Raw genomic sequence first — 15779 nt, 5'->3', positions numbered from 1 at the left:
TATTACCTTACTCTGTACAGCCACTGCACTAAATTTTTAGGCATTTCAGGATAGCTTTAAACTTTTCTTGGCGGATTATTTGTTTGAAGCTGTCTGTCTTAGCAGCTGATGCTGCCAGGAGCTGTTTCACCTTGCTGGGAAGAAGAGGAACCCAGAAGGTCAGTGCCTGTGGGGAATAGTGGAGAAACAGAGAAATGCTAACCCCTGGGGAGGAAAAGGGGCATGTAATTCCCATTACATGGATGCTCATACATTATGATGATACTCATTGTCTGTAAATGATGGTCCCAAGCCGGCGTGCAGGAATGCTGGGGCTGTGGGAGCTGTTATTAGTGACAGCGTGCGTTAGCGCCGGGGTGATGGAGAGCCAGCTCCAGCAGCAGGGCTTGGCTCTGGCAGGAGGCTCGCTGGGAATCAGGTGGTGCAGGCTGACAGCTTGGGTAACTGCCACATCACGGCTGCAGCCTTCAGCCCCTTTCTCTCTCGTAATTATATTTGTCACATCACATTGTAAAATGAGTTATTAGGTCTTTGTTGCTGAAATTGGCTTCCCAGGTAATCAGGGCAGGTCTCTGGAACAGAAATAATAATTGGGTTTAGCTCTCTCTGTGCCGTAGGTGTGTTCCAGGGCTTTGGAACAGTGAGTTGAGTCCCATTGCTGCAGGTTGAGTCTCACCTGAGCTCCTCAGCGGGGTGTGCAAGAGGTCCCATGGGGTGGGAGGGGAATGGTGGCTCCTTGGGGCTACAAAAGCTCCAGGAATTTGGATATGGTTGGCTGCTGTAGTTGATTGTTGAGTGGAGAAAATACCTCAGCCCCTGTTCTTGCTCCCTGTCAGGAATGGGATGTATTTGAGACAAGAGTGGTGGGACTTGGCTGAGGGCAAAAGGCTGAAGTGGAATCCCAGAATCACAGAACGTTTGGGTTGGGAAAGCCCTCAGACATCAACGAGTCAAATCATTTCCCCAGCACAGCCAAGGCCACCACTGACCATCTCCCCAGGTGCCACATCCCCATGGCTGTTAAATCCTTCCAGCGGTGGGGACTCCACCACTGCCCTGGGCAGCCTGTACCAATGTCTGACAGCCCTTTCCATGAAGAATTTTTCAACCTGACCCTCCCCTGGCACAACTTGAGGCTGTTTCCTTCTGTTCTGTCCCTTGCTCCCCAGGAGCAGAGCCTGCCCCCTGGCTGGCTCCACTCTTCTGTCAGGGAATGAGAAGGTCCCCCCTGAGCCTCCTTTTTTCCAGGCTGAGCCCCTTCCCCAGCTCCATTCCCTTCCCTGGACACACTCCAGCCCCTCCATGACCTTCTTGAACTGAACACATGAACATGGCCCAGATTTTCCTGACCCAGGTTTTCTAACCCTCCTTGATTTTTTAACCTGTCCCTTTTGTTCCCATGCCCCACTGCACTTGTTGTTTTGCTGACCAGTGCTGTGTACTAGCTGGTGCTCTGTTTTTCCTGGATCCCACAACCCAAAGTCTCTCTGGAATGTTCCTCCGGCTATTTGCATTGCAGTGCTTCAACTCCTGCTTTTATGGGGTGCTCTGGGATAAATTCCTCATCCAACAGGTAGAATAGTCTGATAAACAATAAACTCTTCCCCTGCATTTGTCTATCTCGAGTGCCTGGTTAGAGGACTCCCCAAACCCCACAAAATTAGCAGAGATCATACTGCTTGTTGTTAGTGACCTACAGAATGATCTCAATATTAAAATTTTATTTAAAAGTAATCCAGAGATTACAGTATTTTCAATTTTTTTTTCAATCAATATGTACAGGAAAAAGTAATTTTAGACACGGTGCGGGGTTTTTTCCGAATTTCCCCGGTGACTCAGCCAGAACCAGCACGAGGTGGCTCTGTCTCTGATCTGTCCTGAGTGCAAATGTTTGTGTCCATTGACCCCTGTGAAGGGCAGGGAGGGCGCAGGTGTCTCTTTCAGATTTCCCCCTCTGCATCAGTGAGAACATCGGAATTTCCCCGGGCTGCGCAGGCTGGGGCACTCTGCTCAGCCCTGGTGCTTCTTGCTGCCTGCAAGGGCTGAACCCCTGACACGGGAGCTGCCGTGCCTGGCATGCGTGTGCGAGCTTGTCGCCGGTGGCTGCATGGGAACTGTAAACATTTGTCTTGGAGAAGCATTTCCGGAGGTTCCCCCAGTGCCAGGACTGTGCCCGGCCTCTCCTGCCCGCGGGTCTCAGCTGGCTGCTGCTGCATCTGGGGCAGATTTGGGGTTTGGAGCACAGAGATCTGCAGCTGGAAATGCCGTGCTGCACTGAGGAGCTACGGAATGCCCAGCATCAAAGCCAGCTCTAGTGGTAACTCATTTCTTGGCAGTTCTCTGGACATTTCTGCTGGTCATTTCAGATGATGTTCTTGAAGATCTGGCATGTGGACCTCTGTGACCAGGACCTGCATGATCCTCACACCAACCCATCCTCCAGCCCTTTTGCCATGCTGACCAGCTCCTCTTTGCAAGAGTTTTAGAAAATGGGTTGCCTCTGCTTAATCTTGGAGTTAGTTTGAGTCATCTCTTCCAGGAAAATCCTGTGTAACCAGCTGTGGCTGTTATGAAGTGTTGCTCCATAAATACCAGCTGCTCCTAGCAGGCAGTCCAGCCCAAGTGTCTTGTACCAGGACTCTTGTTACATCTGTGTTAATGTTAGATACTCAGTGTTTCAGAAAGTGTTACATTTTGCCACCTTATCAGAAAGTAATGCTTGATTTTTCATAAAGGCCAGTACAATCTTCATGGAAAAATCCCCAAGGCAAGGGATGGTGTGCAGCTGTGCCTGTGGTCAAATGTATCCTTCTAACCTGGAGTGAGTTTGGATGTGTGACCCTTATTGCCACATCCCTTCTGAGTCCTCATCCTCCAAATGGCCCGAGTGTGAGTTCTGCTTTGCTGCTTTCTTTCCAAAAACCGGAACAGCAGAACTTCCCAGAGATCCACAAAGCTGCTCCTTTAGCCAGAGTCAACCAGCCTTGGTCTCCTCCAGTGCCACAGGAGCAGGAAGGGGCTGGGGGAGCTGAGCCACACTCTGGAGCAGGGCTGGGATGAAAATGCCCCCAGCAGGCTGGGCTGTCCAGAGCCCTGTCCCTCAGGATGTGCTGCCCTGGCCCGCCGGGCTCTGCTGCTCCTGGGGAAGAGGCCCTGGAGCCAGGCGCGGGAGGCACACGGATGTGAAGTGCATGCTGAGTGTGTGATTTCCAGCCTTCAGTGCCCACATTGTTGGATAAGAGGATTAGAAAACCACATAAAGTGGCCTTGCAGGGGGCTGCTTTGTACCTGCTCCGGGCCTTGTCTGGCAAACCCCAATTTCACAGCAGAGCCCATTCAGAGCCCGCGCCGAGATTGTTCACGTGCATTGGCCTTTTTACGAGCCAAGGGGTCACAGTTTCACATTCACTTAATTCCCAAAGCACTGATATTTTTCCTTTGGGATGGGGGCTGGTGGGGAAATGGGGGCTTTTTGAGTTTGAACTCAGTTTACGTTTAAAGCTAGAGATCTGGGGTGGACTGGGAAAGGGTTGGGTTGACTTTCTCTACTTTATGGTGGATTGAAGAGTTCAGGTGTGATTTCCCAATCCTAACTCTGCCAAGGTTCAAGACTGCAGGTGGAAACCATTTGTCTAGAGTTTATAGACATGAATCCAGTCTTGGCAGGTCCTCTTGCAGAGGTGTAATGAGAAACTCAAGTTCAGGGGAAACACCTTTGGATCTTACTGGTCAAAGAGGCAATTTCCCAGATGAGATCTCAGGTCCATGCTGCTGTTGGAATGTTCTCATTCCTCCTGTCCCCATCCTGATGTGGAGTGGCTGAGCTGGACACTGAGGGCATTGCTTGAGCTTCTTCATTTTACCTTCTCAAAAGTTGGTGTTATGAGGAATGAGTTTGGCTCTCCCCAGTTCTACCTGCAAGAACTTTAGGAAAAGGCCAAAAGCAGGATGCTTTTTGGGATGTTGGGGATTGATATAAATGAAAATAATGCAGTTGGTGAATGAATGCCAGCTTCAGAACTCTGGCTAAAGGTTTTTAACATGGAGCATCTGTGATTGTTGCATGTACCCACAGCCTCCCATGGCTGATGGGGATTTTGCCCCCACACTCTGTCCACAGGGACACGTGTGACAATCGCATGACCTGCTCCACCAGCTCTGCCTCCAGCCTGGACACCAGTGCCCAGTCCCAGGAGAACAATGGGCAAACGCAGAGCAGCAGATGGGATGAACAGCAGAAGGTATTTGCTCTCGAGCAGGTGTGTGGTGTCTTCAGAGTAGACCTGGGACAAATGAGATCCCTTCGCCTTTTCTTCAGGTACTGGATCCTTGTGTGAGCTGTGTGTGAGCTGTGTGAGCTGTGTGTGAGTTGTGTGAATCATGTGAATTGTGTGTGAGCTGTGTGTGAGTTGTGTGTGAGCTGTGTGAATAATGAGAATTGTGTGTGAGCTGTGTGTGAGTTGTGTGAATTGTGTGTGAGCTGTGTGTGAATTGTGTGTGAGCTGTGTGTGAGCTGTGTGTGAGCTGTGTGTGAGTTGTGTGAATAATGAGAATTGTGTGTGAGCTGTGTGAGCTGTGTGTGAGCTGTGTGTGAGCTGTGTGTGAATCGTGTGAATTGTGTGTGAGCTGTGTGTGAGCTGTGTGTGAGCTGTGTGTGAGCTGTGTGTGAGCTGTGTGAATCGTGTGAATTGTGTGTGAGCTGTGTGTGAGCTGTGTGTGAATCGTGTGAATTGTGTGTGAGCTGTGTGTGAGCTGTGTGTGAGTTGTGTGAGTTGTGTGAATAATGAGAATTGTGTGTGAGCTGTGTGTGAGTTGTGTGAATTGTGTGTGAGCTGTGTGTGAGCTGTGTGTGAGTTGTGTGAATAATGAGAATTGTGTGTGAGCTGTGTGTGAGTTGTGTGAATTGTGTGTGAGCTGTGTGTGAGCTGTGTGTGAGTTGTGTGAATCATGTGAATTGTGTGTAAGCTGTGTGTGAGCTGTGTGTGAGCTGTGTGAATCATGTGAATTGTGTGTGAGCTGTGTGTGAGCTGTGTGTGAGCTGTGTGAGCTGTGTGAATCGTGTGAATTGTGTGTGAGCTGTGTGTGAGCTGTGTGTGAGCTGTGTGTGAGTTGTGTGAATAATGAGAATTGTGTGTGAGCTGTGTGTGAGTTGTGTGAATTGTGTGTGAGCTGTGTGTGAATTGTGTGTGAGTTGTGTGAATTGTGTGAATCATGAATTGTGTGTGAGCTGTGTGTGAACTATGTGTGAGCTGTGTGTGAGTTGTGTGTGAGTTATCTGAATAGTGTGAATTGTGTGTGAGCTGTTTGTGAGCTGTGTGTGAGTTGTGTGAATCATGAGAATTGTGTGTGAGCTGTGTGCGAGCTGTGTGTGAGCTGTGTGTGAGTTGTGTGAATCATGTGAATTGTGTGTGAACTATGTGTGAGCTGTGTGTGAGTTGTATGAATTGTGTGTGAGCTGTGTGAATCATGTGAATCATGAATTGTGTGTGAGCTGTGCATGCTCCATGTTGGGTCTCCGGGCAGAGGTGATTTCTGCAATCCTACCTGGAAGCCTTTCAGCACAATTGTCTCCAGGAAAGTGAGTGTCAGCCTTCCCAAGGAGAGCCTCTGAATTACAGCTACAGAGTCGAAAGGATTTTATTTTTAGTAAAGTAAAGGTTGCTCTTAGCTGTCATACCATAAATGCTTCAAATAACCTGGGGATATGAAAAACATCTTTATCTATGGTACCTTTTCTTTTGCCTGCCCCTCACCAGGCTCCTCTGGAGTCTTGCTGCTCTCAGCCTCTTCAGTTATCTTTCAAATTATTACAAAATTTATTTCAAATCATTGCAAAAACATTTTTACTCCCTTTTTTTGCTCTCACTCCCTGTTTCTTTGGACAGAGCTGTGTGTGAGCAAGTCTGCACATCCCTAGGAGCTGACTTTGTGTACTGCCTTAATGTTTCTGGGGCAGACTTCCTGTGGTTTTTTCTCCAGGGAAGACAAATTTTAAATCCTTCATGTGAAGGAAGGTAAAAATAGTGCTGTTACCAGGCACAAGTGGAGAAAATTGTCACTATGACCATGTCACACAATCATGAAGTGTCTCAGTTGAAGTGACCCATGAGGATCAGTGAGTCCCAGGGATGTAAAGCTGCCTCTGTGCCCTGTTTTAAGGGGCAGCTCGGTGTTGCACTTTGTGACTTGCTCTGCACTGTCTCTCCCCGAGGGTCCTGCTGGTCCCTCGTGGTGCTGGGTGGCCCCTGCAGGTTGCTCTCATTGTTCCCACAGTGATGAGGCGTGTACCTGTGGGCAGCTGGTGGTGGCAAGCAGGGAGAGCCAGTACAAGATCTTCCATTTTCACCACGGTGGCCTGGATAAACTGTCCGAGGTGTTTCAGCAATGGAAGTACTGCACAGAGACCCATCTCAAGGACCAGGTACCTGAGCCACGTGTCTCACACATGGGTTGGTGTGTTGGAGAAATGAGGCTTTGAGTTCATGTCCCCAGGTCAGGCAGGAAGCTGCCAGATGCTGGGTGTTTAGGATGGAAATGCAAACTGGACTCAAGGTGTCTCTTGGACTTGTCTGTCTGCATCCATTCCTGTTCTACCTGTGGAATATGGGGAAAGATCATCCAAAAGATTTACTTAGTGATTTTGATGGACCTGACAGGTCAGCGCTGTCCTTTAGGCACAGAAGGTGTCTGGAAATCTGCAGAGATAGGTTGGAAATTGTGTCAGAGCCTTTCATCCATCTTGTGACGCATAACATTCCGTTTGGAGAATGTTTTGACAAGGCATCTTGCCATATTTTGTTCAATCTACATACAAATGTGATAAGAGCTCTTTAATTATCTGTTTAAGATATTGTATGTGCTTATTAGAAACAGTGATTTTTAAATTTCCATCCTTCCCACAGAGCCCCCCGCTGCTTTTCTTATTACGGTCGCATGGGCTCACTTTTTGCATTGAGCAACCTTTGATTTTTAAATTAAATGTCAGCTGCAGCCTTGCACTGGGATCCTGAGTGCCCTCAGAGAGCCTGGCAGCGCAGTTCCCCGCTCTCCTAACAGCAATCCCTTTGTATATGGCCAATCATATGTAATTTATTGCAGGCATTCCTGGCAGGGGCAAGTTTTGCTGTAAGCAGCATTAATTCAGTTTCAGGTCAGGGATAAGATTGGAGGAGGAATGGAAACTATTTTTTTTTTAAGATGAAGCTGTTTCGCAGTGGATTTTAATTATTCTAATCACTCTTGTTATTGTAATGGTTGGAATTAAAAAAAAAAAAAAAAGAGGCAACAAAACCTTCCCAAGTGCAGCTCCTCAGTGCTTAATCCTACATGAAGCATGCAGAGGTTTCCCTGCTCTGCGTTTCACACTGTGCTGCTCTCCCTGGCTCCTGCTGCAGCTGAGGTTTGTTGTGCCCCCTCAGCAGCTTGCAGATGAGAAGACCTGCATGCAGTTCTCCATCCGGCGCCCCAAGCTGCCCTCCTCGGAGACCCACCCCGAGGAGAACTCCCAGCGGCGCCTGGACGTGGCAGCCTGGCTGCACCACCTCAACGAGGCCGGCCAGGTGGAGGAGGAGTACAGGCTGAGGAAGGTGAGGGGCTCTCCTGTGTTCTCTGCTGTGCTGAGTGCGGGTCCCTGGGGAGCTGCAGGAGTTTGTGTTCCTGCCAGGGAAAGAGCTGGGCTTTTGGGAGGATGGAGACCTGAGTGAAGCCTTGGCTGGAGGACTGGATTTCCACCTGGACATGTTCCTGTGTTCCCTGCTCTAGGTTACCCTGCCTTGGCGAGGGGGGTTGGACTGGGTATCTCCACAGTCCCTTCCAGCCCTAACAATTGTGTGACTCTGTGGTGGCTGTGACTCTGTGACTCTGACCGAGGAGCTGTCCCACTTCTGCTGCCGTTTGGAATCAATAAACCAAAGTGCCCAGTGCCTGCTGTGTTTGCAGAACGTGTGACCAAGTCACAGAGAGCACAGGAGATTGCTGAAAGAGCTGAGATGGTTGAAATAGCTGAGATTGTATGAACTGAGATGGTATGAACTGAGATTGCTGTATGAAATAACAGGGCTGGCTGAGGGGAGCACGGGGCCCGGGCCCTGAGAGAGAAGTTTGCAGTGCAGTGCAGAGTCTCCAGGATTTGGGATTAAGCCGTGACATGAGAACGACACGTTAATCATAGAGCCTCTCCGGGGGTGGTTATTGACATTGAAATGAGCCTGATTTGTGTCTGGTCTGGGAATAGAGGGCCAGCACTTTCCCTCTAAACATGTGCAAATTGCAGGAGCTTGAATCAAGGCGTCACTTGTCAGGAAAGAACTGCAGAGGCACCAAAGCACAGCAGCGGGCAGTTGCCTGTTGCTGTTTTTGGGAATGTGAAACTGTACCAGCCATAACTTTTGCTCCTTCTTCCAGGCCATTTTCTTTGGTGGGATTGATATTTCCATCCGTGGGGAGGTGTGGCCCTTTCTGCTGCACTACTACAGCTACGAGTCCACCTCTGAAGAGAGAGAGGCACTGAGGCTGCAGAAGAGGAAGGAGTACTTTGAGATCCAGGAGAAAAGGTAACAGACCCTCATCATCCTCCCCTGCTCATCTTCCTTGGGCTGGATGTCACAGTGACACCTCAGTCTCTGCATCCTTGTGTGAGGAGTAGAGGAGTAGGCTGGAGTAGAGGAGCGGGAGGGATGGGGAAGGAGGTGTTGGGCACTGCTGAGGCTCTGAAGCCAACTCCACAGAGCTCAGACATTTCCTTACCTGGAGTCTGGGAGCAGCCCTGTGAGAACCATGCAGGGAAACTCCTCCCAGGCAAGGCTTGGATTAGAACACTGAAGGTGAAATTTTATCTTATATTTATTTATGAATAAAATGTACATAAAAATAAGGGATGAAAAGGGTTATGTAATTCCAGAAGGTTGTTAATGAAAGATTTGTGTGTTGTTAAATGGAGGTGGGTACATTGAAGCTGGAGGGGCACAGTACTGTTAATAATCAGGAGACAATCAAACCAGAGTGGTGAGTTCTGGTGTGCTGAGTTCCAAGGGACAGTGGAGAGCAGAGTCTGATGCTTTTGAAGTGTTTATTGCAGCAAACACATCATGTCATCCTGTTTATAACCCAGGAGGCTCCTTCCAGTAATCCCTTGGGACAGACAATCCACTGTTCTGGACAGACCTGCTGGTCTATTTTTCAGGTGCTGAGGAAACTCAGTACAGGAATAGTTTTTCTCTGCAAACTAAGACTGAAATGAGGCTTTTTGTTCATTGTGGCAATCACATTCCTGTCTTGGGAACCCTCTGCTGTTGCTGTGTGGTGTGCAGGCTGTCCATGACTCCAGAGGAGCAGAAGGATTTCTGGCGCCAGGTGCAGTTCACGGTGGACAAGGACGTCGTGAGGACCGACCGCAGCAACCAGTTCTTCCGAGGGGAGGACAATCCAAATGTGGAGACCATGAGGTGAAGTGTCTGATTCCAGTGTCCTAAAAACCATGTCCTGCTCAATGTTAGTCAGCCCCCAGCCCAGGCTGCCTGGTATTGCTGCACAGCACTCACCATGCCTCTGCAACCACAGGATGCAGCAGCAAGGACTTCCCCAGTGCTCCCACTGCTGCTGCAGTTCCCTTCTCTGTCCTATAGTCCTGCTCCCATCCCTGAGCTTCCCTGCACACACAGGCACAGCAAAGCTGCTGTGGTAGGGCTGTGGGCAGGTGCTTGGGTCTGTGCTTCTCCTGGTGGGGTAGAGGACAAGCACACCAGAGTCTGCTACATGACAGTGTGACTTGTAAAGGTGTGACTTCTAAAGAGTTGGGTTTCGTCCAACAGCATGGCTTGGAGCTTTATGGATGTGTTGGGCATCATCTCTCCTTTCCCAGGCCATTCATTTCTGTCCTCCTAATCTTTTTAAATTCTCATTTTCTGTTGATATTTTGCTGCCTGTGAATACCAAACCTTTTTTCTGAAGTTTATGCCACAGAACTGGGGTTTGCAGCAGGGTTTCCCTGTCTCTGGTATAGCACCTCACATGAGGCCCTGTGTCTTTGTCACTGAGATGATGCTGTCACCTGCCCTCACCTGTCCCCTCTGCATTTGTGTCTCTGCTCCAGGAGGATCTTGCTGAACTATGCAGTGTTTAACCCAGCCATTGGCTACTCCCAGGGCATGTCTGACCTGGTTGCCCCACTCCTGGCAGAGGTCCTGGATGAGTCGGATACTTTCTGGTGCTTTGTTGGGTTGATGCAGAACACGATCTTCATCAGCTCCCCCCGGGATGAGGACATGGAGAAGCAGCTGGTGAGGCTGAGTGCTGGGCTGCCTTCAGCCCTGTCATGGCTTCTCCTCTCCCCTGTTCCTGGGCTGAGGGGGTCCAGCATTCCAAATCACACTCCAGAGCCACTACATCCTTGGGGTGATCCTTGGGGTTGCCATGTGCAGGGCCGGGAGCTGGACTTTGATGATCCGTGTGGATCAGTTCCAATTCAGGATATTCTATGGAAATACCTGGTGGGTAGAATGGATCCTGGGTGACTGAGGCACTCCAGCAGTTACACCCATCCTTCTTGTGAAATGGCAGCTGGGAGAGAAGAGCTCTCCAGGCAGCCCGGGTGTGTTTTGCAGCTGTACCTGCGCGAGCTGCTGCGGCTGATGCACCCCCGCTTCCACCAGCACCTGTGTGCCCTGGGAGAGGACGGGCTGCAGATGCTCTTCTGCCACCGCTGGATCCTGCTCTGCTTCAAGAGGGAGTTCCCGGAGGCCGAGGCGCTGCGCATGTGGGAGGCGTGCTGGGCTCACTACCAGGTGAGGCAGCTGCCAGGGCACCCCACATCCTGGCTGAGTCCTCAGCCTCAGCACTGAGGGCTTCCAGAAAGGCTCTTCAAAGCAAAGTAGCCAAAATAAGTTGGGTCTGGGACTATGGCAGAGGTTTATCTGAGTAGCAGGAGGATGGAGCCCAGCTTGCCTCTCCTCCTTGGGGATGTGTGGGCTTCACAAGGAGGTGTTTCAGGAAATGCTGAACACCCACTTCTGAAGTTCAGGCTTCTCTTACACAGCCATGAAATGTCTTCCCAAAAATCTGCTCTATGGTGCAAACACTGGTGCAGACCTTGCTGCTGTGCTGTGAAGGAAAGAGGCTTTGGCTCAGCTGTGGTTCAGAAGTCACCAATGTAACTCACATTCTCATCACTGGGCAGAACTGAAGGGAGCAAAATCTCTCACCAAGAACCTGCTTGTGGAGGGTGGGAGCTGGAGCCAGAGCTCTGCCTCCACCTGCTGTACAGCAGCCCCTGTGTTCCCATTGCAGACAGACTATTTCCACCTCTTCATCTGCGTGGCCATCGTGGTGATTTATGGGGACGACGTCATCGAGCAGCAGCTGGCCACTGACCAGATGCTGCTGCATTTCGGCAACCTGGCCATGCACATGAACGGGGAGCTCGTACTCAGGAAGGTAAACGCCCAGGTGCCCCTGTGGGACAAGGTCCAGAGATGAGTCAGAGTGTTCAGAAACCCAGGGACTGCTGCTTCAGCTTTGCATCTCCTCTATCCCCGTGGCTGCCTGGGTGGGATGCTGCTGTTTGCCTGGAAACAAGATTTGCAGCAGGAGGAGGTAGTTGTTGAGTGCTTGGGAGGTGGCAGTGTGGTTGGGATAACCCTTGCTTGGATAACCTGCTCAGGGAAATGGAGGCAGAGCTGTTGGTGCCATGGTGCCCATTCCTTTCAGCTGGCAGTGACTGGGGCCATGGGATGAGCTGTGCTGTGTGGCAGCCCCTGTGACCTGCCACTGTCCCCAGTGCCTCAGGTAACCCTCAGGTGTTTGGCAGGAAGCTGTTTGCTGAAGCCCAGGCAGCCAAACAGGAGGATTGGGTGGGAGTTCACCCCAGCCCTCCATGCTGGTCCCTGGTGAGGGGTGACTGCTTTCCCTCTCTCTCCCTCCAGGCCAGGAGTCTGCTCTATCAGTTCCACCTGCTGCCCCGCATCCCCTGCAGCCTGCACGACCTCTGCAAGCTGTGTGGGACAGGCATGTGGGACAGTGGCTTCATCCCTGCTGTGGAGTGCTCTGGCCACCACCCGGAGTCCGAGAGCTGCCCGTACGGGGGGCTGGTGGAAGTGTCTTCTCCTAAAGCAGGAAGTGAAGGCAAGAGAGGCCTGAAAACACGGGATGTCTTTGCCTTCCGAAAATAGCCCAGAGGAACAGGGTGCGACGGAAGGGAAGGGCAGGAAGGATGTGCATAAGAAAAAATGTTAAAGAAAGGAATGGAGGAATAGCTTGTCAAGGCTCCTGAGAAGACTGGAAGGTGTGGAATGGAAGAGGAATTCAATTGCTCTGCAGGGGAAGTTCTGTTGCATGGGTGATGGAACCTGAGAGAAAGGCATCGACCCAGGAACTGTGTTTGGATTTGATTTTGTTAGAAACAAGCTTTTCTAGGTTTTAACAAGGACTTTTTATTCTGCCTCTGGGACTGGACTGGTTAGCAACCAGAACTTTCTTACTTGCTGGTGAGAAACAAGAACACTCCAGGGAGCCAAGGCTGCCCAGAAGTGTTGGTGGGCAGGTGGCAGGAGCAGAGCCAAGGCCACTGTCCCCTCACCCAGAGCACACCTCTCTGCTTCAACCAAAACGTGCAGCTTCGTGGCTTCTTTTTAAAGCCATAAAAGCCATTTTAATTATAATCTGCCAAAAATAAAACTGCAGACCGTTGGGATTGCAGGGCAGGTGTCTGCTTTGTCAGCAAGGAAGGACCAGTCACCTTGAAGTCTTGTCTCTGGCCTTTTCTGGTTTTATAGGATACACTGGCTGGCATGATTTTTTTTCCATTTTTGTAAAAAATGGACTGCCCCAGGTCTCAGAGCACAGCTGCTCTGAGTCAAGGTATTTCCCAGACACTGCCTAAAGTTTCCTTCTTCATGTGATATTGGGAAGGAATTCTCCCCTGGGAGGTAGCTGAGGCCCTGGCACAGGGTGCCCAGAGCAGCTGGGGCTGCCCCTGGATCCCTGGAAGTGCCCAAGGCCAGGTTGGACAGGGCTTGGAGCAACCTGGGTCAGTGGAAGGTGTCCCTGCCCATGGCAGGGGTGGGAATGGGGTGAGCCTTAAGGTCCCTTCCAACTCAAACCATTCTGTGATTCTCTGACATTACAGCAAAGCTGTTTCTTTATGCTGACAGCTGCAGACTTTAATACTTCAGTCTGTTGCTTCCAGTATGTTTCCCATTGTGTTTCCTTTGGCTCTCCTCAATTACTGAATATTTACTGTCCTTGCCTGTCACTGCTACAGCCTGTGGCACATACACCCCCTGTGGGTTTTAGGCCCTTCAGTCAGTGCCAGGGGTGCTCCCTGATCCACATCCCAAAGTGAAAATGAAACCTGCCTTGTTGCAGTGGTTTTTGCTGAGCTCTGTCTGATAAAGGTTTCCCTCGGGGTGTTTTTGAAAGGACAGTGTTTCTCCCCATGTCTGCTATAAATTTTGCCAGCCAGAAGTGGAGCTGGGGCTCTGAGCCCTGTTGCCAAAGGTTCTTACCAAATTCCGTGGCCTCCAAAGGCGTGTCCTGAGCCAGCGTTTGTGCCAAGCGGAGCCAGGGGAGCAGTTTCCTTGTGGGGGTGGAAAAGGAGCCGAGGTGGCAGCGGGCTGTGCCTCCCTGCATCCCTCTGCAGCCTTCCCTGGCCGTCCTGCTCTGTCCCTGTCCCTCCCTCCACGCTGCTGCCCCACAGCTGTGCTGGGCAGGCTCAGTCCTAGCCCTGCCTCCCAGGAGTGTCTGTGCCCTCAGCAGCACGTGTGGAACCACCCACCGTGTCCTCGGGCAGAGCTGGGTGGGTTCCTGCACCTGACAAGCACATTTCTCTCAAAATCCTTCTGCAAAGCCTTACCCACAGCTGTCCTGGAGCCCCGTTCCTGCTGGAGTGAGCCAGCACCAGCCAAGAGCACGTGGCATTCCTGAGTGGAAGGAGCCTGGACCCGCTGAAGGCAGCGTGCCACGGGCTGGCTGCTGAGTGGCAGAAGGACAGGCCAGCTCCTGATTTGTGTGCCTTCAATCCAGAGGATGGAAACCTTCCCCTGGGTGGGAGCAGTGGGAAAGCCACTGGGAATGGCACAGCTCTGAGCCAGCCTGGCTGCAGGGCACCCAGGCTGCAGGGCTGGGCTGGGCTTTGGCAAGGGGCACCTCGTGTAAGGGCTGGGGCTGCTCTCCTCGGGGCAGGGAGTTCATGGAGATTTATGTGTCAGTGATAATAAAAGTTGGTGTGAGGCTTTTGTGTGTCCATTGCTGTGCAGGCTGGGGACAGCAGACACCGTCCCCCAGCTTGAGCTGCCCTTTTTGCAGCCACTCAGAGACGTGCTGGGTGCCAGGGCTGCATTGCTGTCCCCAGGCTCTGCTCCTGGGCACCTGGCAGCACTCGATGGCTCCATCCACGTGGAGGCTCCAAGTGGCAGTGGCTGAATTCAGGTCAGAAGAAGCACACGGCAGAAAATGCCAGAAGCATCTTCCTACAGAGCGACTTGGTGGCACAGGGACAGGTGCCAGCTCCCCAGGGGGACAGCAGGAGGCAGACACTGCCTTCTGCCACCTGCCAGCCCCGTGTGGCACGGGCATGGCCGTGAGGCCTTGGCAGCACCGTGGCTGCTCCTGGTGCCAGAGCAGCCAGAGCCCCCTGGGAGCACTGCGAGGTGTGGGCAGCCCTGCCAGCCCTGGAGGACTGGGCACAGGGGGTGCTGGGCACAGGGGAACAGCCCCTCCTGGGCTCACGGGGTGCTGGGCACAGGGGAACTGCCCCTCCTGGGCTCACGGGGTGCTGGGCACAGGGAACAGCCCCTCCTGGGCTCACATGGAGCTGGGCACAGGGGAACAGCCCCTCCTGGGCTCACATGGAGCTGGGCACAGGGAACAGCCCCTCCTGGGCTCACATGGAGCTGGGCACAGGGAACAGCCCCTCCTGGGCTCACATGGAGCTGGGCACAGGGGAACAGCCCCTCCTGGGCTCACATGGAGCTGGGCAGAGGGAACAGCCCCTCCTGGGCTCACAGGGTGCTGGGCACAGGGGAACAGCCCCTCCTGGGCTCACAGGGTGCTGGGCACAGGGGAACAGCCCCTCCTGGGCTCACATGGAGCTGGGCAGAGGGAACAGCCCCTCCTGGGCTCACAGGGTGCTGGGCACAGGGGAACAGCCCCTCCTGGGCTCACATGGAGCTGGGCACAGGGGAACAGCCCCTCCTGGGCTCACAGGGTGCTGGGCACAGGGGAACAGCCCCTCCTGGGCTCACATGGAGCTGGGCACAGGGAACAGCCCCTCCTGGGCTCACATGGAGCTGGGCACAGGGAACAGCCCCTCCTGGGCTCACATGGAGCTGGGCACAGGGAACAGCCCCTCCTGGGCTCACATGGAGCTGGGCACAGGGAACAGCCCCTCCTGGGCTCACATGGAGCTGGGCACAGGGAACAGCCCCTCCTGGGCTCACATGGAGCTGGGCACAGGGAACAGCCCCTCCTGGGCTCACAGGGTGCTGGGCACAGGGAACAGCCCCTCCTGGGCTCACAGGGTGCTGGGCACAGGGGAACAGCCCCTCCTGGGCTCACATGGAGCTGGGCACAGGGAACAGCCCCTCCTGGGCTCACAGGGTGCTGGGCACAGGGAACAGCCCCTCCTGGGCTCACAGGGTGCTGGGCACAGGGAACAGCCCCTCCTGGGCTCACAGGGTGCTGGGCACAGGGGAACAGCCCCTCCTGGGCTCACATGGAGCTGGGCACAGGGAAACTGCCCCTCCTGGGCTCACGGGGTGCTGGGCACAGGGGAACTGCCCCTCCTG

General features: G+C 52.6%; 1 protein-coding gene across 3 annotated transcripts in view; it reads left to right on the top strand.

Moving 5' to 3' along the window:
- TBC1D16 (TBC1 domain family member 16) overlaps nt 1-12685 on the top strand; it is a 31005-nt gene extending 18320 nt beyond the window's left edge. For 2 of the 3 annotated variants that reach the window (XM_064395919.1, XM_064395917.1), the window contains 9 exons: nt 4121-4318; nt 6274-6421; nt 7419-7586; nt 8404-8552; nt 9309-9443; nt 10091-10277; nt 10602-10781; nt 11284-11430; nt 11919-12685. In XM_064395919.1, coding sequence (XP_064251989.1) covers nt 4121-4318; nt 6274-6421; nt 7419-7586; nt 8404-8552; nt 9309-9443; nt 10091-10277; nt 10602-10781; nt 11284-11430; nt 11919-12164 — 1558 coding nt within the window. In that variant the 3' untranslated portion in view covers nt 12165-12685. The remainder of the gene's footprint in view (nt 1-4120; nt 4319-6273; nt 6422-7418; nt 7587-8403; nt 8553-9308; nt 9444-10090; nt 10278-10601; nt 10782-11283; nt 11431-11918) is intronic. The other variant, XM_064395918.1, reaches the window with a different exon arrangement.
- The last annotated feature ends 3094 nt before the right edge of the window (nt 12686-15779 follow it).

The sequence above is a fragment of the Passer domesticus genome, chromosome 20 (assembly GCF_036417665.1).
Source record: "Passer domesticus isolate bPasDom1 chromosome 20, bPasDom1.hap1, whole genome shotgun sequence".
Taxonomy (NCBI): domain Eukaryota; kingdom Metazoa; phylum Chordata; class Aves; order Passeriformes; family Passeridae; genus Passer; species Passer domesticus.
The sequence above is the reverse complement of the archived record's forward strand: the minus strand, read 5'-3'. Positions and strand labels throughout refer to the sequence as shown.